This window comes from Nyctereutes procyonoides, unplaced genomic scaffold, assembly GCF_905146905.1.
Source record: "Nyctereutes procyonoides isolate TBG_1078 unplaced genomic scaffold, NYPRO_anot_genome, whole genome shotgun sequence".
Lineage (NCBI taxonomy): Eukaryota > Metazoa > Chordata > Mammalia > Carnivora > Canidae > Nyctereutes > Nyctereutes procyonoides.
Window position 1 is genome coordinate 199,887 of NW_026575144.1, and position 26,097 is coordinate 225,983.

Here is a 26,097-nt window from a genome sequence, read left to right on the forward strand (position 1 = left end):
CATCCTGAACTAAAATCTGAACATAAAAGAATTTGATGAGAAAACACACTGGAGGTATTTACAGTGCTTATTTTAATAGCAAAATTTGAGCTTAGAGATAATGTTTGCATCTTCTAATTTTTGTCTTGTCTGCCCTGTGATATTTGATAAGGTAGTCAGATAGGACAGAATGTGCATTTGTTTCTTAATCCAGAGACCATATTGATATTCAGTTTTAGCAGTTTTAGAACATTTCTAGGCTTGTTTGATGGTCAGGTTTATTCACTTGGCTTTTTTTTAATATTTGAATATTCTGATAAGAGAAAAAATTAACACAGGATAAATTTAATGTTCAATAAATTATTGGGGCTTCTTTGCTTATTTTAAATTTCCACTCAAAAGTTTGAACAAGTAAAATCTAAGAAAGTTAAAATCTCTTCAATTAATTCTGCTTCCTTTCCCAACATATCTTCAACTGGGAGATCATTTATTTTGAGATATAGTCAACATAATGAAATTACAATGCACTGAACTAATGAGAAAATCTCAAGAGGTCTATTTCAGTGATCAAGTACAGTGGCCTATTGGAATGAAAAATCCTCAAATGAAGTCAACATCTAATATCTTAAAAGTAAAATCTCTAAAACTCACTTTAATCATTGTCTTATTTTTATCATTTGTACATCAGCATTGTTTATCTGCAAGGTAAAATTATTGCTTTTACTCTTTAGCATGTTTAAATACACACACACAACACACACACACACACGCACACACATAGAGAGAAATGGAGTGTGTTTAGTAGGGATCTAACCTAAAGTATACTACAGATACTGTATTACGTCTCCTTGACAATTATTTGTTGTATGGGAAAAAAATCTACTTAAATAAATGAATCATCATAGTTTGAGTACTTTGAGCTATTTGGTATCAATAAATGCAGAGTGTGAGTCTTGATAATGAAAGATTAAACTTAAAAGTCTCTACACAAACTGATCTTTCATAGAAATATTTTGTGATGATGTATTCTTGCTGGGTTTTCTTCCTTTCTTCTTTGGCCCTGGGCGTATTGCTTGGTTTTCATGGTTTTTATTTTGAAGACTAATGAATGTGTTTACCTTAAAGTTCCTATTTGAAGCTTCACAGAAATAAATGTGAAGAAAATATATTTTAGAAGTAGAGCTAATGTTTTTCAGGGAAAATAAAGTGTTTAGAATTTAACAGATTGGTAAAATAGTTTATATTAATTGTAGATAAAATTACTTAAATTGTTTAGAATATTAGATTTGGTGTTTCCATTTGAATGTAGTGAAAAGGGACCAAGAAATGGGCAAGGCACAGAATGATCACACAACATGATAGATAATTAATATAGAAGTCATTTTAATTATATCAAGATAAATTTGTTTACTGTGCTCTAAAAGGGGGAAAATGAGCAGTTTTTGGCTATGTTTAAACTGATGGGAAGAACCTGTTCCCAGTTAAGGCTCTGAGAACTTGTCCTTCATTTGAAGCCCAATTTAGATTGCTTCATGTCTTCTGTGTAGCCTGAGTCCCTAGATTGGTATAATTAGTTTTTTTCTATTTTAGCACGTTGCTTTTATCTCTCTCTCTCTCTCTCTCTCTCTCTCTCTCTTTTTGTACTCTCTTTACTACCTTGCCTTTTGTTAGAGTTAGTGGTATAGTAGAAAGAGCATAAACATTGTAATAAAAACCCAGTTTACACTCTCTGAGTGCTAGTTTACTCACTGTAGAATGGGGAGAGAAATAGGATTAATTTGGAAAGCATGAAGCAGGGATGCCTGGGTGGCTCAGTGGTTCATTGCCTGCCTGTCTGCCTTGGACTCAGGGCCTGATCCCAGGGTCCTGGGATCTCAGTCCCACATCAGGCTCCCTGCATGGAGCCTGCTTCTCCCTCTGCCTATGTCTCTGCCTCCGTCTCTGTGTCTCTATGAATAAATAAATAAAATCTTAAAAAAAAAAAAAAGCACAAAGTACCTGGCACTGAGCAGGCACTCAATAAATGTCAGCGTCTTTCCCATTTCTGAGTTTCATGTCTAGTTCCTTGTAGCTTGTAAGTTCCTTTAGGGCAGGAAATATGTTTTATATTTATAGTACCTTGTGCATAGTAGGTTCTAAAAGATTATTTGTTGAATTTAATTTACTGTAGCTGTGTAAGCTTAGCACTGTTATTTCCCATTTCTTTTTCCTCTGTCATTTTGGATTGAGATAAACATGTTGCTTTCATGAAATTGAGGATTTAATTCAATAGAATGCCATTATAATATGACTTATTCCATAGAGTTTGGATGGTAAGGGTCAAATCATTTCCCTGGAAACTTAATAATATTCTATAAAATCTTATTAGCCTGTCTCAAAGCATCATAGTCACAGTGGAATTCTGCTGTATTTAAGATGGTGAAGTTTCTATCTGTAGAAATCTGTCTAAAGGCACGCAGTGAGAATATGGGAAATAAATGACATGAAGAGAGAGCAAATGCAAATGTCATTGCTAGTGACATTACTTGACATTTTCAATCACTAATCTTCCAAAGTATGTTCTAATTTACTAAAATAAACCAAGAATTGAATTTCGTGTGAGCTCCCTTTGCTTAATTAATTATTAGCAGCACAATATTCTGTGATCTACTGCAATTTGTCTCCTTTGTGTTTATCTAGTATCTGACTTAAAAATGAGCAGAAGCATTCTGATTCAGCAGAACTGATTTTATAACTCATCTGTGTTATAGAGCAGAAATGAATAAATGTTTGCTGAACATGCTGCATATGCTTCGATCACCAAAATGTTAGTTTTCTTTTCTTCTCAAAATATAGTATCTGAGAGATCTTCCTGGCTGAAGTTTGTAGGGTGCTTATTTTGCATAGATATTTCTACCGAGGCAAGTAACTACCTTTACATGTATTTGCTTCCATGATTAGAATGTGAGCGCTCTAATACTTCCTTGTGATTTGAAGTTGTACATTCATCACAATTTTTTTTCTTAAAAGTGGCACTGTATTCTAAAACACAGATTTTTTTTTTCAAATGCAGTATGCTCTTTTGTTGGAATGAAGATTAAACATGCTTCCCATTCATATAATAATGTTGGTTTTACTTATAATACAGTTTCTAATTCTTTATAATCAGTCTTTCTTATTTCATTGAAAGGCAATTAGCATTTTTAAATCTCTATTATGAGTGAGAGAAACTGAGGCTCAGTGTGGACTATTTCTCTGTTTTGGGTAGTTAGGCATTTGAGAAAAATGTACTGCTATTCTAATTATTTTCCTTTGTTTTCAATTTCAGTTTCAAAGAACATTTGAATCTCTTAAAAATGTTTCCAATAAATCTGATCTCCAGAAAACCTACCAGAAACTTGGAAAGGAGCTGGAAAATCTGGATTATTTAGCCTTCAAACGTCAGCAGGTAGGAGACTCTCCTTGGTGGAGATGAACACTTTATGCTTCCTGCCATTCCTGCCTGTCGGGTTTAAGTGGATCTGGGGAGACTTATCTTCTAATATTTAGGGCAGAAATAGGTTGTGCCGTGCTGTGCTGACCTGCTGCATTCATACGGCTTCCTGAAGCATTCTTTGTGGTCCTTGTTTTTAGATGTGCATTTTGGGGGTTTCAACATGTGTCCTTATACTTATTTTAAAGAAAACTCCTGCTAGTTTGTGAAGATATAACTACACTTTGACTAAGGCTGCCTCAATGTCATAAAGGAAACCTCTGTGATGACTTGGCCAGATGGCTTTTACATTTGACAAGGGGATACTTGAGAAGAAAAACCACTTGATGGTCAGGAAAAGGATGTAGATGTACATAAAAATTAAGGGAAATAATCATGAATATGCCAAAATGAATCAATCTTTAGTTTTCTTGTTTGATTTCTGAAGGTTAGTGGAATTTTGCTAGATGTGTAAGGTTGAAGGAAAATATGCTTTACAAATGCAGGTATTTTAGCTTCCTTGTATAGATCTCCAAATAAATAAAGAGCAAAATATACTTTTATAGTGTTGCTTTCTGAAATATTATTTTTAAAAAATATTAGTAATCATTAAATTTTATGTGTTTGTGAGATACTGCCACAGTAACTAGCTCGCTAATTTTCCCAAGCTGATCATCACTATTTTCTTCACAGCCACTAGGTGTCAGGGTTGTCAAGCTTTTACCTTGATAGAATGTTTATTCCGATCAGAACAGCCAGATAGACGTTTAAATTAGGTTGCATAAAATTCGGGAATGTGTTCAATGATGGATAGCGTCTAGAAAAATGACTAAGTGGCTGACTCGCATGGCCAGGCACTGAGTCCATTATTTAAGTCTTTCCTGTTAGCGTGGCAATAGGTGTGACTCTCTTGCCATTGCCTAATTCACAGATTTTGAATCTTTTGGACAGTTTTCAAAGCTAGGCTTCTTTTTTTTAGTTACACCTTAGAACATTACTGTCATATGATCTAGAAATATTGACTTGAAAAGAGAATTTTGTTCTAGGTTTTGCTTTATCACCGATATTACATGAGCATTTTAGCCTTCCCATTGCCTTATTTTCCTATGAGTTATGTTTGTTTTGTAGAATGTTCTGGGGTAGATGGAGTATCTCTGCATGTACATATGAAAAAGGTTTATATGAAAAAGGACACAGTATCCATTTAAGTTTTATTATTTTAAAATTAGTGATGGCTTCTGTTATTAGCACATGTAACAGAAGTGGCCACAGCTCCAGAGAGCTACTACAGAAATCTTCCAAGTGGTGCTACTTAAAATTCACACTATAAGTCACTGCTCTGGCCTATGCAATTTTTAGTACAGTTTTGTTTCCAAAAGCCATATTTTACCACTGAGGGATATTTGAGTTGGCAGGCCATAGTCACTGTCTTCTTCTCTTTCTTTCTTATTAGCATATTTTCATTGATTAGATTCTTACATTAGCTACTTGTGAATTTGGAAAAATGCGAATGCTTGAAGGGCAGAAGGGCAGGACTCTGCCCGAATGGCATGGAGGACAGATAAGTAAATTGCATGTGTATATGAAGAAAAGATGGGCGCATGGGATATAAATGTAGGTACATTTGTGTATATATAAATGATATATACTATTTATTAAATGGCAATTATTACCACACATTGTGATTAATACATTTATGGATCAGATTATCACATGTTGATAACAATATAATGTGGCTGGTTTTATGAGCACCGTTTTTAAGGTGAGAAAACTGTTAAGAGAGTTAAATAACTTGTCTAAGGTTACTGAGCTAATAAGACATAAAGATGGGTTTCAAATCTAAATCAGTCTGACTCCGGGCCTGGACATTTGCCCGGTCTCATTCCTAGCATCCCTGTAGGGAGCCAAGCTCAGGAGATAGGAAAGTGAGGAGGTCTAGGCATGTAGTGTGAAGGCAACTTGAGGGATTCTAGGCCAAGGGCTTAAGGAGACTTTTGAAAGTGGGTACCTTGTGAGAGGCAAAACAGGGCCGGTTCTCTCTCCATCTCTCTTTCTCTCATGCAAATTGTTCAATATACACAAAAACATAAAAGGATTTTTGAAAGAATATTTTTAAACAGCTAAGAAAATGCGTAAAACTTTGTCTTCACAATCTTCTGAGTGTTATGTCTAGTAACCATGGTTCTAGTGAAACTTACTGACACAAGGCAGTGTTTTAAGCTCAAAGGGACAAATCCTCATGAAATGAATGTAACTGCACACATAACATACTGTCAACCCTTTTGTATTACACAACTCCAGCTCTCCCTCTCTAATGACCATTTTTTTCTACTTGGAGAAGATAGAAAGGGAATCAGAAGGAGGTAGAAAGGGTGGTACAGTAGAGAAAAAGTCAGAGACTAAAGAGGGATGAAAAAAAGGGAAAGGAACTTACAGGGATATGACAAGAGAGATCAAGTGAGAGAAATTAAACTGTACTTGGTTTTATACTGTGTACCCTTCACTTTATTGTCCCCCCTGCCTGGCTCCCTGAAGGGATATTAAGAATGAGACCAGGGAAAATAGTATAGTAAATGCAAACATTGATTTTTGAAGAATTTTTAAAAATCTCAAAATAGAAAAAGAGGTAGGAAAAAAGGAGAGGAATACAAGAAGACACAGCACATGAGGGAGATGGCAGGAAATAGCAAAGAAAAATTTTGTTTACTTCCCATTTTGCTTCCAAATGTAGCAGAGCTTCCTAGAAATTTGTAGTATTAACCAAGTTCTATACCAAGCTACAGAAGAATTCTTGTGAATTAGGATGGACAGTGTTCAAAGAGTCCGAACACTGTCAACTCTCCTCTGACTTAACAGGATTTGCCTTTTGTCTCCAACTCCACCCCTTAAAAGACCTCCAAACCTATTACACAAGTCTAAATTTCTCCTACTGGAAAAAATTCAGGTCTCTGTAAAATTGCAATTCAGCAAGAAAGATTTTGCCTTATAAGGCAGGATTCTTTGTACCAGAGAATTAGTCATGGTTTGTTCCCTGGTCCAACCGTATTTATCATTCCTCTTTGTGACAGCACCTAGCTCCATAAGAACAGAGCCTCGTCTGTCATCTTCAATGCTGTGTTCTCTGCAATGTTCACAATAGTATCTGACCCATGGCAAATGTTCAATAAATACTTGTTGGTGCTATTGTTACTATGAACAAGGAAGCCCTAACATCATTTTCCATCCATTTCATTAAACAAGAACAAAATGTTAATATTACCTTAACTATGAATTATGGATGACCAATGAATTGATTATAATTATTTTCTTGGACTCATTCATTAGATTTTATTTTCTGTTCCTTTCTATGACATTTTAAGCATTATTTTGAGAGATTCCAACCCCCCCCCCCCCCCCCCCCGGGCCAGAGAGATCCCTGGAGTACTTTGCTCTAATCTTTTTTACCTTTCTTTTTTGGAGTTGTTGTACTTTCTCTCTTAAGTGTGAGCTTAGCTATTTCTTTTCTTTCTTTCTTTCTTTCTTTCTTTTTTTTTTAGTGAGTGCTTATACCTCAACAATTCCTTGGGCTATATTTTAAGTTGGGGCACAAGCATCTCTCCATTTTCCTACTGTCAAAAAGACTAATGTTGAAAATAGCTTTGGTTGGAAAAGGTAAGAGGAGCTCTGATAGATGAGGTGATGGGTTTTCTAGGATGAATCAGCCTGAAAGTAACCAGATGACAAAGCAAGATTAGCCTGAGAATCTGGAGCCTTTTTCAGTTTTTACTATCTGGAGATCTTGGCATTTATCTGCTTTGACTATTTGGTTTTTATCTTCCTGGTTAATGTTACATAGGAATGGCAATAGTAAGCTTCAGTTATTATATGGAGCCCAGATTTATGTATTAATTTGAGAGGTTATAAAATTTGGCAGAACATTGGTTATAAATCAAATTTCAGCTCGTGTAATAATTACATCCTATATACCTAAATTTCCCTCGTGGTTCCGGGTGGTATTGTTCAAAACAATATTGTTCTCTCTTTAGTGATAATGTTCGAGAATGAACCACAGCTCTTTTCTTTTACTGAGCAGAGTAATCCCTTCAGATAACTCCCATACCAGGAGGGTACATAATACTTTGTAGGATAAGAATTGCATTTAAAATGATGCCTTATCAATGAGGAAAAATAGAAATAAATTAGAAAAAAATTATTTAATAAGAATGACTGTAGGTTAACACCCTGGCATTGAAAAATAAAATCCATATGGATAATGACTTACCACCTTAGAGAATGATCCTAAGCTTATCTTGGAATTCAAGGACTCTAAGGACACAAGACAACAGTGGTCTTCTGAAATTAATGCTTAGCAAGACAAAACTGAACAGTGTTAGGTTGTTGTTGTTGTACTATAACATATAGAGAAGAGGAAGTTGATGAATCTCAGTAGTTGTCTTCAGCAGTGTAAAGACCTATGGCAATAAAAATGTTATAGATAATTTAGGATAAGTGATATGCAATGATACTGCACTAAGAGTTGCTTATCTATAAGGACAATATAATGTAGACTAACTTCCCGTCACATTAACACTAAAATGGAAGTTGTAAATATGTTTTACTTAAACTTTAAAAAAAGAACTGGAGGGTATTATACTGAGTGAAATAAGTCAATTGGAGAAGGACAAACATATGGTCTCATTCTGGGGAATATAAAAAATAGTGAAAGGGAATAAAGGGAAAAGGAGAAAAATGAGTGGGAAATATCAGAAAGGGAGACAGAACATGAGAGACTCCTAACTCTGGAAAACAAACTAGGGGTGGTGGAAGGGGAGGTGGGTGGGGGGTGGGGGTGACTGGGTGATGGGCACTGAGGGGGGCACTTGATGGGATGAGAACTGGGTGTTATTCTATATGTTGGCAAATTGAACACCAATAAAAAATAAGTTTATATATAAAAAAATAAAGTACCTATGTATTTGGAATGATTCAGATGCAGGCTAAGGAAGAGTGTAGTTGGGGGCTAAATGAGCATTAATAGGAAGTAGTAAGCTTCTAGAACAATAGTTCTAGAAGCAATAGATTCACCTCAGTGGTTTTTGCTAGATGAAATATGTTAATACCTCAATTGGGAGAAGATCCTTCCTTTCCTTGTTCTGTAATTAATCCAACTCTCTTGAAAGAGTTCTGATTGAATTGCTCCTTTTAAGAGTAAGTCAACCAAAGACTGCTACATTAAAATTTTCATGTCTACCTTAGATGGTATTCTGTTTCTTACTTGCCCAATGAAGTAAAATGATTATGCCATTTATAAAACTGTTTCTGAAGATCCCAAAACATTTCAGATATTATTTAAAAATTCATCGCACAGGCATTAAAAATGTTGAATTATAAGATTGTGCTACACCAAAGTTCAAATCAACCCCAACATGTTTCATTTTATCCGCTATAGATGCAATTCCATTTTTATTCAGTTGCACACAGTTTGTCTCACAGAAAAAAAAAGTTGGTATTACATTTATTCTTCAGTTTTCTAGTACAGAGAGAGAAGGTTGGATACATCATTCAAGGTCATTCCAAGTCAGTAACAGATTCAGAATTAATATTCACATTTCCTAATTTCTAGCTTATTGCAATAGCCATATAATCATTTTCACTACTTCATAAACTGCAGATCTTTATGGGGTAATTTCTTTTTCTATAGTTATAGTCTGAAGTTAAAAAACCTTATGGACTTTTATGTAAGAATCTCATCCTTTATTTAAAAACAAATAATCACAATGATGTATCTTGTATATTGGTTCTCTTTCTAAAATTTGATTTCCACCTTGGACATAGTTAATAGTCATAACAAGTAGGTTCTTCTAATTAATTAGTAAAGTACAAACATGGAAACATCTTTTAAATTCTAAGGTTTGCTATTCTATTTCCATCTGTCTCTGGGGTTCAGTTTATTGGTGGCACTTAGGTAGAAAGCTGTTGAATCAGGCATATACTAGCTGATTTTCATGGACCAGAGATTTATTATTTTTTTACAAGGTTGTTTGCTATGATAGTTTGCCTCATGGGCAGCTTATAGCTACTTTATAGTGGGGAATGCTTATTGAAATAGTTAATGCTTTGTTATGGGTTGTTTTCAAAATTTACAATGCTGATAGGAATTTCAGGGTGCTAAAAAACTTTAGTGTTTGCATCAATATGGCACTTAGTTGTGCATGTCTTATATTGATATACCTAAGTCCATAAGATTGTCAATAAAAGTTGGTTATTGATGAAGAATTAAAGTCCTAAAAGAGTTAAATCTGAAAAGATATCTTCTGTAGTCTGTTTTGTAGCTTGAAAATGATCTGTGTGTGCAAAAATGATAGATTTTCCCTCCAAGGACTATGAGCTGTGGTGGCATATGATGCAGACTAAAGAAGGCATATGAGAATCAATCCCTTAAACTAAGGAGTCTTTGGAATTTGTCTAACCCAACTATTTTATTTTAGAGATGAGAAAAATGAGGCCCATGGAGAGATCCTGTACAAGGCTACATACTTTCCTAATGGCAGAACAGGGGCAATAATAAGGAGTGACACTTTCTTTGGTTCTTTTGTGAGTCCTTTAGCATAAGTCAGCATAATATGTGTATTGATCCTTCGGTATCTCTGGTTTGTATACTGAATGTAGATATGGATACTTTGAACACCTAAATTTATGTGTATACTGTTAGATATCGAGATGCCTGTAAATGCAGGTCACTCAGTAGTGACATTTTTTAAAAAAGACAATACAGTAATATCACAATACTTTAGGAGAGATAGGAATTATAAACATCATCTAGCTCAATCACTTCAATACACAGGTATACAAATAATACAGAAAATGTCATTTTGGGGACGCCTGGGTGGCTTAGCGGTTGAGCATCTGCCTTTGGCTTAGGTCATGATCCCAGGATTCTGGGATCAAGTCCTGTCTTGGGCTCCCTGTGAGGAGTGTGCTTCTCCCTTTGCCTATGTCTCTGCCTCTCTCTGTGTGTCTCTCATGAATAAATAAATAAAATCCTAAAAAAATCCATATCATTTTTTTCTTTTATTGCAGAAGGATTTTGATTTCTTTGACAATTTCTAGATCCTGTGTCCTTCAAACCAATGCCCTCTAAACCAGTGCTTCCCAAATCTTATTATGTATACAAATTTTCCATATGGGGGAAATTTTGTTGAAATGCACATTTTGATTCAGTAGGTTTGGAGTAATACAGGAAAGTCAAACAAGCTCCTCAATGATGATGATCCTCAATGATACTGCTGACGTAGGGACCACACTCTGAGTATGAAGGGAGTTTAAATAATAAATTGCAGGAGGGTATTATTTCCAGTTGTATTGCAGAAGTCTAATACAGTCCCTGGAACTTAGTAAGTACTTAGTAAATATTTTGAATTTGAATGATGATTCAGTAGTAAGGTTTGTATCTATGTGTAGGACATAAAAAGTATTGCTATCCTTTACTATAATACCCTTTATCACAAATTTTATAGCTTACTTTGGTGTTCTGTCATGTGAAAGGACATGCTCATGCCCATAAATTTTGTTTTTGTAGATTACATATTTTAGCAGTTATAGAAGTTGTTCTTCACAACCTTTGCCCCAAGTGAAAGCATAGATTGAATATGAGGGCAATTGAGTCTAAGGTACAAGGAGCTGAAGAAGAGGAAGAATGTAGTATTTTAGTCCTGCAGCGTCCACTCTGACTTTGCCAAGCTGACCATGGGACCAGCTGGTATTAGCAGCCTTTGTTCCAGAAAAGCAAGCTCAGTCAAATACCTACCACAGACCTGAAGAAAATTAGAATCTCAAACATATTCTTGTTAAATTTGTGTGTCTAAGTGTGTCTCTCTACCTGTGCTCACAATCAGAAACATCACAGGGACTGTTACTGCATCCTTGTCAGGTGAAAAGATTACTGCTACAGTTATAGCTCTCTGTGTTAATAGTGCTTGGAGCGCCTAAAGCACTATTGGCTAAAATTCAAAGGAAGTGTTGATGTAGCTAAGATGAGGCCAACAGTTTTGCTGACAGTGAGCTTTAAACATGCATACACCAATCATGCAGCCTTTTGTAGATGTTAAGTTGTTTGTTTGTTAGGGGCTGGTTGCCTGAGGGCTAATTTAATATGTAATGAAAAATTAAGTTTATTCCTTTATTTTTTTTTAAAGCATACTCGATTTTTGCTCTCTAAAATACCATATTTGGACAGTTTTAAGCTTTCTATTTAGAATGAAGCTAATCAGCTTTTATTTTATTTTATTTTATTTTTATCTCATGCTGCAAATGTGACAGCATTAGAAACACATACTGAAAGACACCTAGGTAAGGGGAAGTACCACCAGAAGGTGGAGCAACATGGCTGCTTTGCTCTACATCTTGGTCAGTGATTTACAAGGGTATACATATGCATAGGCTTTCTTCCATACACTTAGGTTTGAATTGACACAAAATATATACAAATTAATCTAATTAATATTCTTCAGAGTCCTATTACTATTTAAATAGGATGTCTTTGAATTTTCACATTGTATATAGCTTTTCTTTCTTTTATGGGCAGCTGACATTTCTTTTCATTGACCAAATTATTAACTATATTTTGCTTGATATATTTAGTATCACGTATGGGATTTTAGCAAGATATCACAATTAACCTGTAATATACATTGCATTCTTCTCCTTAACTGTATTTTTATGAATCTCATTTTTTCTTTGTTGTAACATACAACATAAATACATGCTAATATTCTCTCTATAAATGCTGCTCATATTATTATAGCATCTGGTTTCACCATAGTTAAGTATTTATCATTTACTCCATTATAAAACCTTTGTTCCAAAAGAGCTGTATGAGCCTATTAGATATATACACAATTAGGTAGGTAATGATCTGTGGCTGCATCCATACAGCATCAACAGCTAACCTGTAGCTGGTTTTCCAAGTGTGGTGCTGATTGTTGATAGGAGGTACTTAGATTATGGGATGAAACTGTTTTGATTATTTTGAGGGCTCTCTGTGTGTGTGTGTGTATGTGCACACTCTGAATTTAAGTTCTATATTTTGTTTTAATTTTACTGTTAGTGAAGAAATTATTTACTTCCTGATTCTGATTTAGATATTGGTATTTATCTCTTTTGTGCTAAGCTCTCCATTCACACACTGGGAATTACTGAAGTCTTTCTTGGTACTTTCATTGGTGCAGAAGAAGGAAATGGTCCACCACGTTTCATCACTGATAGTTATACATTTATGTCTTCACCCTAAATTTATATTTGTAAAATTAAAGGTTATTGAGTTTTGGTCTTTTTCCCAGCTTCCATGTTAGAGTCATTAAAAAAGGGGGGCTGTTGCAGAAGCTGACATTATGAAAGAAAAATTTGAAGAAAGATTTGAAAGAGAAAAAAATGCATTAATGAAGGGAGCTATAAAAAATAGCTAAGATACTTTTGGCATTTTTTGATAATCATCATGTGTAAATTTAGAGAAACTAAATATGGTAACTTACTCTGGTAAATTTCCCAAGTTTTGGGGCTTCTTTGTCAGCTTTTGAGTGTAAGCTTAGTGAGCCTCAATTTCTCAGGGTAAAGGCATCACTTCTCACTTTGGGTCAGAGCAGCAAGTCCTGGGGTGTGATACGATGTGTCATATATAAGTAAAGAGAATTTTTGGTAAGCACCAATGTGCTGTATTAAGAAAATATTGAGCAGAAAGTTATAGCTTGCCTTTTGCTCACTCTTATAAAAACATATGTCTATCTATACCATATAGTTGGGGTAGGAATACTTAAGGTTAAACTCCTTTAACAACTGAGGAATTATGTTTGTTTTATTTAGGACATGAGTAACATTAAACCTAGACTGAACTGAAGTGAATGAATTAAATATACCTGAACTTTGTTTTAAACTTAGAAGAAATGATTTATTTGGAAATTCTGAAATCTGTCTGGAAACAGGGAGTATTTAATTCCTGGCTTACGATACTTAAGATATTTGACCATGAAAATAATGGGTTAGAATGGGATCACTGAAACAGAAAATAGAATTATACCAGTGGTAGATTGTTTATGAAGGGAAGGAAACTTAAATTAGATTCTGTATTAAGTAAGGTATGCTAAGTAAGTTAGCGCTTGTGAACATGTGGTGCTCAATGAATGACTGGTATCAATGGCTATGCATTTTCTTCTGCTCCAAACATCTGGCCCTGCAGACCTAGAAAATGTCTTGATATCTTAATTACTCTGTATTTTTAAGAAGTTTTGGAAGGTTTATTTCTTATCCTTGAATATAAGAACTCTTTTTGCACCTTGCTGCTATTGAAAATTAGTAATTTCTTAATGTCACTAGGATATCAATATAAAAAACTGAAACAATGTTGGTATAAGTGGGATAGATGTTATTATTTTATATTGTACATTTTTAATGTACATAGTTTTTGCATATGTTTCTCTATGAGACCTGAGATCAATGAACACACTCTAAGACTAAAAACTGTTGGGGATACTGAAGAACATGAGTAACTGTGAGTAGTTTTAGGATAAATGGAGAATACTGGTAACATTTTTATGAAATATGGCATTAAAACATATTTACATTGAAGACCAATAATCTGAAGAGACAAGTCACACAAATAATAAAAGAGGGGCACCTGGGTGGCTCAGTTGGTTAAGCATCTGACTCTTGATTTTGGCTCAAGTCATGATCTCAGGGTCATGAAGTTGAGCTCCAGGTCCAGCTCCATTCTGGGCTTGGAGCCTGCTTAAGATTCTCTCCCTCCGTCTCTCTTTGTTTCTCCCTCACCCCCACCCCCACTCTTTATAAAGAAGAAAAGAATTATAAAAGAAAATGTAATTAAGACTGATATATAGCATGTTTAAGTGAAATCTATATTCCCTAGGAATCCTCTGAAAATAATTGTGTATCAGAAGAATTCTAGTCATCAGAAATAATATATATAGCATATGATTATTTAATTTTTTTTTTTTTTGAGAAAGAGACAAAGCATGTGAGCAAGCACAGGGAGGGCAGCAAAGGGGGAGGGAGAGAGAATCTTAAGTAGGCTCCACACCTCAACATCAGGCTTGATCTCACAACCCTGAGATCATGGCAAGCCAAAATCAAGAGTTAGACACTTAATCCACTGAGTCAATCCAGGTGCCCCTGTATAGCTTATGATTATTAATGAAAAAACATGACACGCATTTCTTATTTGCTACATCTTTTTGTGAACTATATTCCAAAATTGATGGAATTAGGATGATGCTAATAATTCAGTTCATTGTGTTACATATTAAGCAATTAAAAATTTATTTTTAACAGATAATCATGTTCTCAGAACAATAACTCATTTCATATCTAGCCATCTGTATGAATATTCTTGTTAACTGACAAAACTTTAAAAATTGGCTTTACCAAAGCTTCTGTTAGATCGGGGCTGGAGTAAATAACTGGGGGTGAGAACTTCCTGCTAAAAAGGAAACTCAAAATTATTATGCAGTAATTTGGGAAGTTTGGATTTTATTTTTGACCTAATGGAGCTGGGCAGAACCCCAATAGTGACTGATAAAAGATTTCATAGCCATGTTTGACTCAATTTGGACAAGTAAAAACAAGAGTGTTTTATTTGCCCATGACACTCTATTGTTAACAAAAAGTTAGTAATTGAAGTCTAGTTCACATACAATGTTACATTAGTTTTAGGTGTACAATATAGTAGTTTGACAATTCTATACATTACTCAGCACTCATACTTACCATGGTAAGTATAGTCACCATATTATTGCCACAACATTATTGGCTATATTCCCTGAGCCATACTTTTCATCTCTGTGAGAAAATTTATTTATTTAGAAAAGATTTTATATGCTTATTCATGAGAGGCACAGAGAGAGGCAGCGACATAGGCAAAGGGAGAAATAGGCTTCCTGTGCAGAGCCTGGTGCTACAGGACTCGATTCCAGGACCCCAGAATCATTACCTGAGCCAAAGGCAGATGCTCAACCCTTGAGCCATCCACGTGCCCCCCCATGAAAAAAATTATTTATTTAATAACTGAAAGTTTGTACCCCTTAACCTCCTTCTATTTCGCCCAACCCCCTGCCCTCCTTCCCTTTGACAACCACCATTTATACTCTGTATTTAAGAGTATTTTTTTATTTGTTCATTTTAAAAATATTTCACATATAAGTGAAATCATATGGTATTTGTTTTAATTTAAGGCAAATACATTAAAAAATGAGGTACTGTATTAAATTATATAAAATCCCAGAACTTGGATTCAGTAAAGGCAGAAAGTACTTTATTATTTTTTAAAACTTATCTTCCTCCTAAGCACTAACACAAGCCATATATTCATGAATAAATCCCCACCACTGTGTGAGCCTAGTCTGCTGAAAATAAAAAGGCATATATAATTCTGTCACACAGCAAGACAAAAGCTGTGTTCTTTATGTATGGAAACCATTTTCTACTAGAAGGAGTTGTAAAAAAATAATAGAATTATAAAAAGAGTGAGTTTATGGAAAGAAAGACTCTTCTTAGCATTATGTAAATACTTTCTACAAGGGTGCTCTGATGTAAGAAACATACTATGCAATAATACACTTTAATAAACAATAGGTGATGATTATTCATGTAATAATGGGACTTCTAGTGTACATAAATTTTCATTTGCAGATTTTGACAGAGAGGTTGGCATGTTAGGAGAACAGTGTCTACTGGACATTCTGTAGTAATGAATATTTCTTATGTCTGAAGCTGTGGGGATGCCTACTATACAGGGTAGATTTTTAATTTGTTTAATTTCTGCAATAATCATGTAATGGGAATGTTATTATAGGGTGATGAACTGAACCTTGAAATGATGAGTGAAAGCACATTATATTTTGATGATGCCCATAAGATCAAGCGTGTTGGTCCTGACCTCTACCTCTAGCAAAATTTTCCTACTTTCTTATGACAGGACTGAAATAGAATGCCTAAGGCTTCATGTGCAGGTAGTAGGAATGTCTGAAGGGAGTGCCATGAGCACATAGTTTAATAAGGATGACGAGGGATGAATACATCATCATAAGGGATAAGTGAGTCTGGGGTAGAAGAATCAATCTAGAGAGCACAAAGGAATATTAATAAGGGAGATGATATGGAAAAGTTTAGCATTTGGGTAATATGGAATCCAAGGTACTGTCTTAGAAGCAAAATGTGACATTTTATGGCGTAATTTTACTTTGACACATTGCATTTTTTTTTCCATTTTCCTCCTGGACTGCCCACACTGAAGTTTCAAATCAGGCCTTGATAATGAAAAATGCCAATTCTTGATATCTTGCTGGAAGAGGCAAGTAGGTATAACCAGATTGTCTTTCCCCCATCCACTACCATGCCAGGAAACACCCTCTAAGCTGGGGAGAAGAGGAGAATTGGATGGGAAAAACAAGCCTAGATGTAGTCTGTTTTTGCTCATGTCCTCTACCACTGTCTGCCACTCCTGCCCCCTTTCCTCAGGTGGGGAGAGATGATATAACTTACTCCTCTGCAGTTTGGAGAATCTGAGATAAACAGTGAAATCCAGGTCTAATCTGAACTTCTGGGAGGAGAAAGGTTTCTAGGGATCTTAGTGTCAGAGTGGTATTTTTTTTTATTGTGTTTTCAAACCAGAAATTGTTTTCAGTTCTGAAAAAGTATGGAAGGCATCAGAGAATTCCCTTGGGGCCAGAGCCTGATATAGAAGTCATCTGAGGGAGCTTGGTGACATAGAGGAGACAAGGGCAGCACATTAAAAGAGAGATGGATGAGAGAAGTTATAGCAGGCCTCAGAGATCACCAGTGCCACAGTTTGCAGTGGGAACTGGGAGGGCTGCGGACTGCCCAGTTGCCATTTGAGTGAGTGCTACCTAGTGCTAAAGCCGGGTTGGGAGGATTTGCCTCAGGAACAGGTAGCCAGTGAAGACCAAGGCAGATCTGGGTAGATGTGAGGATGGCTATCTTCCCAGCTGTCCTGTGTTGGCAGCTGCATGAACTCTCCTTAGGTTTAGACTCATCCTCAGGAAGTGGGAATCAGAAGACAAATCTGAGAGATGGATTTAAACCTGAATGTGATTGAATTATAAAACTAAGCAGACTGAGAAATCACTGAATTGGGCTGAGTTCACTTGAAAAGGATTAAATAAAATTTCTGCCCTAAGCGAAATAGGGCTTGGCGTAAAAAAAATAATTTTATTATAGAAAAATAAGTTATTTATTAATTATACCTTAATAAGGCTGAAAAAAAGGCAAGTTAACGTTGTTACACATCAGTGTTTATGACTGTGAAATTTGTATCTGCTATAAAGTTCCAAATCTGGCAGTGAATAGGGGAGCATTGTGATGTTTAGAAATATAACAGATATTTAGGTGTGTATGTGTGTGTGGCACCTGAAATTTTATCATTTACTTTGGCTTTTGTGTTCTACTTCTGCCATAGCCAGCTGGGAGATGAAGCATCTTGGTTAGGGCTGCTGGATAAAACATAGTATACCCAATTAAATTTGAATTTCAGATAAACAACAAATAATTTTATTAGTAGTAAGTATGTCCCAAATATTACACAGGACATACTTATACTAAAAAAGTATTCATTATTTTTTGGAACTTGAAATGTTACTGGGAATGTTTGATTTTTATTTGCTAAATCTGGCAAGCTTTACTCTGATACACATAGCCAGTGAAGAAATAAAACTAACCTGCTCTTTACTCTGTGAAGTTCAACAGCAAGTGGATGCCATACGAGTGTTAATAATGAATTTCATAGAAGAGGCAATTCTGGGCAGCCCTGATGGCCCAGCAGTTTGGTGCTGCCTTCGGCCTGGGGTGTGATCCTGGAGACTTGGGATCGAGTCCCATGTCGGGCTCCCTGCATGGAGCCTGCTTGTCACTCTGCCTGTGGTCTCTGCCTCTCTCTCTCTCTCTCTCTCTCTCTCTCTGTCTGTCATGAATAAATAAATAAAATTTACTTTTTAAAAAAAAGAAGAGGCAATTCTTTTTTTTCAAGATTTTATTTATTTATTTATTTGGGGGAGGGAGGGAGGGAGGGAGAGAGAGAGAGAGAGAGAGAGAGAGAGAGAGAGAGAATATGAGTAGTGTAGGGGGGAGAGGGAGAGAGAGAATCTTAAGCAGGCTCCAAGCCCAGAGTAGAGCCTGATGTGGAGCTTGATCTCAAGACCCTGAGAGCCAAAATCAAGAGTTGGCCACCTAACCAACTGAGCCACCCAGATGCCTCAAGAAGAGGCGATTCTTGGTTCATCTTTATGGATGGGGCAGACTGATACAGCCAGATTAGGACAGATAGAATGGAATAATTTAAGAAAATTGCAAGAATATAACTTATTTGGTGACTTGTAGAACACACCAAATAGTAAGTGGCAGAATAAAGTTTTTCCAGGTCCAAATGGCCTCCATATTACAAATTCAGTTTATAAAGAACTTCTCAGGAACCTATTTATTGTGTAAAGAAAAGTACTCTTAAATCTGGGTGGTTCGGTAGCTGCTGCCGCCTTCTCTGATGTACTCTTCCGTTATGGTCAAGTCTATAAAAGGAAACTTACAAATCTTTTCCAGGAAGCATGCCTTTGAAATTAGTTGAATTATTTTAAAGAAATCATGAGATGCTACTTCTTTTTAACTTGGCATTTTATTCAAAGGGTGTTTCTGAAATTAAACCAGTGGGAGTTTAGCCAAAATAGTGCGGTGACACAGTGATGTCATTTAGAGAAATGTTGTGCTGAGTTAAATAGCTCTAATTATTAGCAACTTTCAAATCATAAAGCAATTAAAAAAAAAAACCCTTCATCTCTACTTCAGTGGAATACAGTTTCATTACGGGAAGTGTTTCACCTGGTTTGGATAGTAGGCTTTCAGTGACTATTTCAGATCCCAGTGTCACAAGTCTCCTTTCCTTATACTTAGTTTCCTCTTGTGTCCCAGAATCCTGTGTCCTGAACCCCATCTCCTTCTGTCCTCTGAGGACCTTGCTCCAATTGGAATGTCTGTTTTCTCTCTACTTTCACATTTTCTTACTCATGTTTTCTCCCTAGCATGTTATTAACCTGCTAAAGTTTGGTCCAAACATCATCACTGCAACCTTCATTCAGAGCTGTATCTGCTCCAGTAACAGTCCTATCTCTCTTCAATTGCTCATAGCTAAGTTACTGAGATATTTTAGGTGAGCTAACCCTCTTATTTAACTGTATCAGTTCTTTACAGAAGTAGGGGAATCGTGGGATCCCTGGGTGGCTCAGTGGTTTAGCACTTGCCTTCGGCCCAGGGCGTGATCCTGGAGACCCGGGATTGAGTCCCACGTCGGGCTCCCTGCATGGAGCCTGCTTCTCCCTCTGCCTGTGCCTCTGCCTCTCTCTCTCTCTCTGTCTTTCATAAATAAATAAATAAATAAAATCTTTAAAAAAAAGAAGTAGGGAAATCGAGTATTTCCTACAGCTAATTATTAATAACTGGCATTCTGTTCCCAGTAAGAACCAGATATCATAAAAACTCCAAAATTGACCATGAAAATAAATGAAAACAAATGTATCTTTTCTCAAATGTATGTTAAGTATATGAAAATAAACTCCTAATATAAAAGCTATGCTATAAAAATATTCATTTTGTGAATTTTTTTCATGGATTGGGCTAGGTGAGGTTTCTGAAAATAGAAGGCCAAAGAAGTATGGGTTTGAAAGGCTCTTCTTTCATGGTAGATCTACCCTCCGGAAAACACAAGCATTTTTATTGTTTTAAGGATCTCCAGATTGCATTCAGATTTAGGGCAATCTGTTATTAACATTTTTGTCTATTCAGTGGACATGAATACTTTACTGGTTTTTGAATTATTAAGTATAGGTGAGGGAAGGTTTCTGTGATGATTTTTTTAATGGTTCCTCAAATTTTCATTTTAATATGCATCAGGTGATTTGTTTGGTCTAGACCAGCTTAGTAGCATTGCCAATGGACGCAGTAAGGAGATGACTTTATCAACAATTGTAGGGCAGATGTAAGTACTACAATTTTAGTAATTTTTTTTGAAAGTTTTAATTATGTGTTTGCTGGGATGCCTGAGTGTCTGCCTTTGGCTCAGAGCGTGATCCTGGAATCTGGGATCGAGTCCCACATCAGGCTCCTTGTGGGGAGCCTGCTTCTCCCTCTGCCTGTGTCTCTGCTTCTCTCTGTGTGTGTCTCTCACGAATAAATAAATAAAATCGTTAAGAAAAAGATAATAATTATGTGTTTACTCTCTTCTCCTTAGCACTGGTTTTTCCTTTTCTTGGAATGCTTTTCCATTAGAACTTCATAGCATGGTTCCTTCTTAAAATTCAGGTTTCAGCTTAAATACTGCTTCCGTAGAAAGGACTTCTCTAATCCATCTAAGGAAAAACTATCAACCCCACCCCTGGCCTCTCTATAAGCCTTATCACTGTATGAAATTATCTTGTACTTTTAATTTTTTGTTGTTTACTGCCCAACTTTCTCTGTTAGAATATAAGTATCTTGTCTTTCTTCATAATGAACAGTGCTCAGTAACTATTGAAGAAACGAATGATACGAAAGGTTGGTGATATCAGTGAATCAAAAGTCAAACCTTTCTTAGGAGGGGTTTGTATGTAATAGTTTTTTAAACTTCTCACTTACTTTTTACTTCGCAGTAATCTGGTTTCTATCCTTTAGTTGCACCAACACTGTTGTTATGAACATGGATCCAGTTGACATTTTTCAGACCTTTATTTTATTTTTTAAAGATTTTATTTATTTATTCATGAGAGACACAGAGAGAGAGGCAGAGACACAGGCAGAGGGAGAAGCAGGCTCCATGCAGGGAGCCCGATGTGGGACTTGATCCTGGAACTCCAGGATCATGCCCTGGGCAGAAGGCAGGCGCTAAACCGCTGAGCCACCCAGGGATCCCTTTTTCAGACCTTTAAGCTTAACATCTGGAAGGCACTTAACACTATCAGTTGGCCTTCCTTCTTATAAATCTTAATCTTCTTCCTTTTTTTTTTCCTTTAAATTTTCTTCCTACTTGTCTAAATACTTTGCAGTTTCTCTCAGTAATGTCAGTGTTCCCCAAAGCATGACTGCTTTCCTTTTCCTTGCTCTTCATTTTTCTTTTGCTTTTTTTTAATGCCTTCTATATACACTATAAAATTATCTCATATATACCTATAGACTGAGTGTCTCTAATCAATAATTAAATGATTCCCATATCTTCATTTTACTCCAGATATTTCTCTTTAATTCCAGACTTTATCTGGTTAATGGACAAGCTCGACATATCCAAAATTTCCTATTGTCTCTTCTGCCCTCCTTTCCTACTCCTTCTTTCCATTTGTATTCCCCTCTTTGCCAAATGCCTGCTAGCTGATTTTCTTGCATTCAGTTTCACTCCTTTTAAATTCAGCCTTAAATATTGTTGCTGGAAAGATTTTTTTTTTAAATGCAAATTCGAGCATGTCATCATGTAAAATCCTTCAGTGATTCTCTTTAGAATAAAATCCAAATTTTATAGGTGTTAAAGACCCTTCATTTTCCAATAAGAGCTTTGTTTTCAGCCATATCAGAATATTTGTAGTCTTTTGAACATATCACATTTACTCTGGCTTCATGCCTTGGCATATATGATTATTTTTGTATGATTATTTTCTTCTCACAGTCTCCTGGCATGGCTGTTACTTGTACTTCAAGTTGCAGATTTGACTGCTCCTAACTTGGGGTAGATGTCATCTTGTGGTGTTTTGAAACCATTCCATGCATATTTTTATCACATCACTTGTCATACTGTACTGTATTTTCCTGTCCTCTTTCACTATATTATAAACTCCTTGAAGTCATAGAGAAAATTCTTTCCTTTCTATTCCTCAACACCTCAACCATGCAAGGGACAAAGTTGGTTTTAATGTTTTAATGACTGGTTGTCATGTGAACAAGTAATTGCATAGTTCTGTATCTCTGTCTCTGTGTCTCTAATTTTTTTTTGTGTGAGAAGACTTCATAATCTTTTGAGGCTACTTAATTCAGTTTGGAGTATTTTGTTACCATTTTCTTTTGCCTCACTATTATTTGAGGGGGGGTAGTATTTGCTTGAACTGAATTGTTTTGGTTCTTCTTTCTGTTTTCTTGTTATATTAAGTTTTGTATTTGTAGATTGCGTGAGCTTCTTTATTTCCATGATGGTTGGGAATGGTTTACAAGATTTCCTAGTTTGAGTTTTTCTGTCAAGGTTGCAAAATACAGTTTATTTCTGGATAGCTTTTTCTGGAAGGATGGTGGGGGAAAAGCTAGGAATCCTTCAGTTTTAAAATATTCTTTTGTTTTGCAGGATCCTGAATTTCCCTTTCTCATTTCTATTTATGTTCACTATGCAGTTTCCAGAGAGTGTTTCTCCATTCCCTTTTACCCTTTTCTCCCCCAAAGCCTCTCTGAGACTGGTTCTTAGAGTCTCATGCACTAGTCCCTCTCTCTAGTTGGCTCTGATCTACTAGGAGTTTTTCCCCAGCATTTGTGGGATTTCTTTTTCTAGCTGTGGTTTTAGCTCAGTCATAAATGTTGGTACTGGGTTCCCTCTTCTATTTTCAGTGCAATTTTCTTCCCTAGACTGTTCATATTCTCTGGGAAGACTTGCACCAGGATTGTGAAGGGTTTAGATGCTGAGATTTGATATAAATTTTCCATTTACATGTAATTTGGAATTTAGGTTGTTCTCTCTCTCTTTTTTAAAGATTTTATTTATTTATTCATGAGAAAGACTATACTTTCATGGATCATTTCTATAGTTTATTTATTCATGAGACACACACACACACACACACACACACACACACACACACACAGAGGCAGAGACACAGGCAGAGGGAGAAGCAAGCTCCATGCAGGGAGCCTGACGTGGGACTCGATCCCGGGTCTCCAGGATCAGGCCCTGGGCTGAAGGCGGCACTAAACTGCTGACCCACCTGGGCTGCCCAATGTGTTTCTCTTTTTTAATTTATGTTGAAGGTATAGGTTTTGTGTGTGTGTGTGTGTTTTCTTTTTAATTTTTTTTTTTTTTGAGAATGTGCTGGGAGATTTGGACTTACACAGGTGGCATTACCTTGGCTTTTCAGATTTTGATCATAAATATTTAAGAGGATTGCGAAAACAATGTTCCCATTTATCTCTTGGCAATATAACTTATTTTCTTTCTTTGAAAAAAAGTGATTTTGAGGCATTCTTCAGTAAGTGTTGTGACATTTCTATTGGAATACCTAAGTTGCCTAACAGCATTAATTAAAACAACAACAACAACAACAAAGTGCTTAACATTAAGAAAGGTAGAGAAAAGATGAGACTGAGCACCAGTTTAACCCTTGGACAAATTCAGATTAGGATATAGGAGACAGAAAGAAAATTAGGGTCTTCAGAGTTTATGGACAATTGAAAAATTCAGAAGAATAAAATTACAACAGGATTGGTACTTTATGCTAAAGACATTTATGATGAGTTTTCTCTTCAAGAAAAGTAGCTAAGTACTAGGTGCAATAGTGAGAGCTAAGCAGTTTTAAAACAATTTGGCATTTCATTTCCATGATATTGATTTTCTCCAGATACTTATCTAAGCCCCTGAGAAGGTGGGCCAAGGTGCTCTTCTTGGCCTCTTTCCATGCTTAAGTGTTTGGCTCCTGTCAAGAGAGCAAAGATCACCTGCCACATATGCTTCCAGTGAACAAATGCCCAAATGGCAAATGACAAGTTGCAACTTAGGTTTAGAAATAATGGCTCATTTTTCTCAACCAAAAAGACTAATTTGTTTATGTGGATGGTGATTGCAGAGGTGGCCTGGGTAAGGAGGGGTGGGGGAATTATTCAATTGTAATCAGCATTGGACCTTATAAAATGTATTTTAGTAATTAAACTAAAACATATTTCATTTTGAATTGAGTTTGAATAATTTGCTGCAAGTGAAAGTTGAATCTTAGTTATATAAAAAAACACTCTAAGGAAATATGCAAAATATGCAGTAATGGAGATTTAGAGATAGGTTTTTTTAAAAAAGATTTTATTTATTTATTCATTAGAGACACAGAGAGGCAGACATAAGAAGAGGGAGAAGTAGGCTCCTCACAGGGAGCCCGATGTGGGACTCGATGTTAGGATCCCGGGATCATGACCTGTGCCTAAGGCAGACCCTCAACCACTGAGCCACCCAGGTGTCCTGAGATGATCATTTTATAAAGGAAATTTAGTTTGGTTTGCCACGTATATAATGTCTGCTGTACTGACTCATGTTAGGGAAGAAGAAACAGTACAAAAAGAAATCAGCCAATTCAAGGAATCTCTGGCCCATACAGTCTCTATGAAAGCCATTTATTTCATTTCAATACCCTCATTTCTTGCCTTTAAAAATTAATATTCCCTTATATTTTCTGAATGCCATCCTTGTGCCCTGTACTATTTTAGCCAGGTTTTTACTTATTTATTTCCATCTTTCCCTTCTTCCCTCAGTCTGCTGTGTCCCCATGCTGTCTCTAGTTGCCTAGGAGCCTCCAGTTTAGAAACTTGACTAGGTTCTGTATGTCTCATATCCTCCAACTTCCACCTCCCTTACAAACATACTCAGATGCACTAATCCTTGTCAAATTGTTATTGTGAGCAAGAGGCCCTCTTTCTTCTATTCCAAACTTGGGGTTCATAGAAGTACCCTCATGTTTGTCTTCAGAGTTTAGAGCCCCCTTCACCACAGATCTCTAATTGTAGGAAGTCTGAACACTCTCATGTCTTCTCATTAGACCTGTGATACCCAGGATGGGTAGTAGATGGCCGGGAGTAAAGCTGGGGTCACCACTACTTTGGCCAGATATGTGCAGGTGTTAGTACTCTGCTCCTCCCACAGGAATGGGACTTGGGATTCTGCTCCTCCCACAGGAGTGAAGTTGCTTACTGGACTCTTTATTAGTTATGTACACTGCTCTTCCCATTGGCTGTAGCCATGTTCCCAGAGATCTGGGTTACAACTCCAGCTCTTCCAAGTGCATCTTCTTTTCTTCCATGGGGAACCACCCAGGGTATGAGATGGCTTCTAAACAATGGCCCATTATGTTTAATATAGGCCTTGATTGACTTGGATGATTTTTACATTCCTTTCTCCCCTCACCACCTAACTTATATGAAGGGAGCTACCTTTATGTTACATTGTCTATGACTTGGGGAATTTGGTCAGAAGTCAAAAGAGGGGACACACCCTCTTTCAAGGGTTTCCTGTTCTATAGGCTGGCTGTCTCTTAGCAGCAAACACTTACTGAAAGTACAGGAGGTAGTATTGGCTTCATCAGGAAACTTGGCAGCCAGTGGAGGAGGTATTTTTCCAAGGAGGATGTCTTATTGTCAAACCAGAATGGTTTCAGGATGGTTGGTTTTACCTAGCTCTTAACCGAACTACCCACAGAAAACTGACACTGCAGGCTTCCTTGCTGCTGCTCTTTCCTCTTGCCTCCAAGTACTAGAGCAGCTCTTCAGAGCTCTTCAGTGAACTCAGTAGTAGTTGATTTCTCTGAAGTCTTGTCCAGAGTAAGGTGAACTGCCTGGCACTTACATTATGATTGGGGGCTCCAGGTAATCATTTGGAAGGATTGGTTTTGGTAAGTGCTTTTTGAATTTGGTATCATTATTGG

General features: G+C 36.3%; 1 protein-coding gene across 3 annotated transcripts in view; it reads left to right on the forward strand.

The window, feature by feature from the left end:
• The window catches only part of CTNNA3 (catenin alpha 3), a 1,663,516-nt gene that overhangs the window by 155,173 nt on the left and 1,482,246 nt on the right, over nt 1–26,097 (forward strand). For all 3 annotated transcript variants that reach the window (XM_055308926.1, XM_055308927.1, XM_055308929.1), the window contains exon 5: nt 3,287–3,406. In XM_055308926.1, coding sequence (XP_055164901.1) covers nt 3,287–3,406 — 120 coding nt within the window. The remainder of the gene's footprint in view (nt 1–3,286; nt 3,407–26,097) is intronic.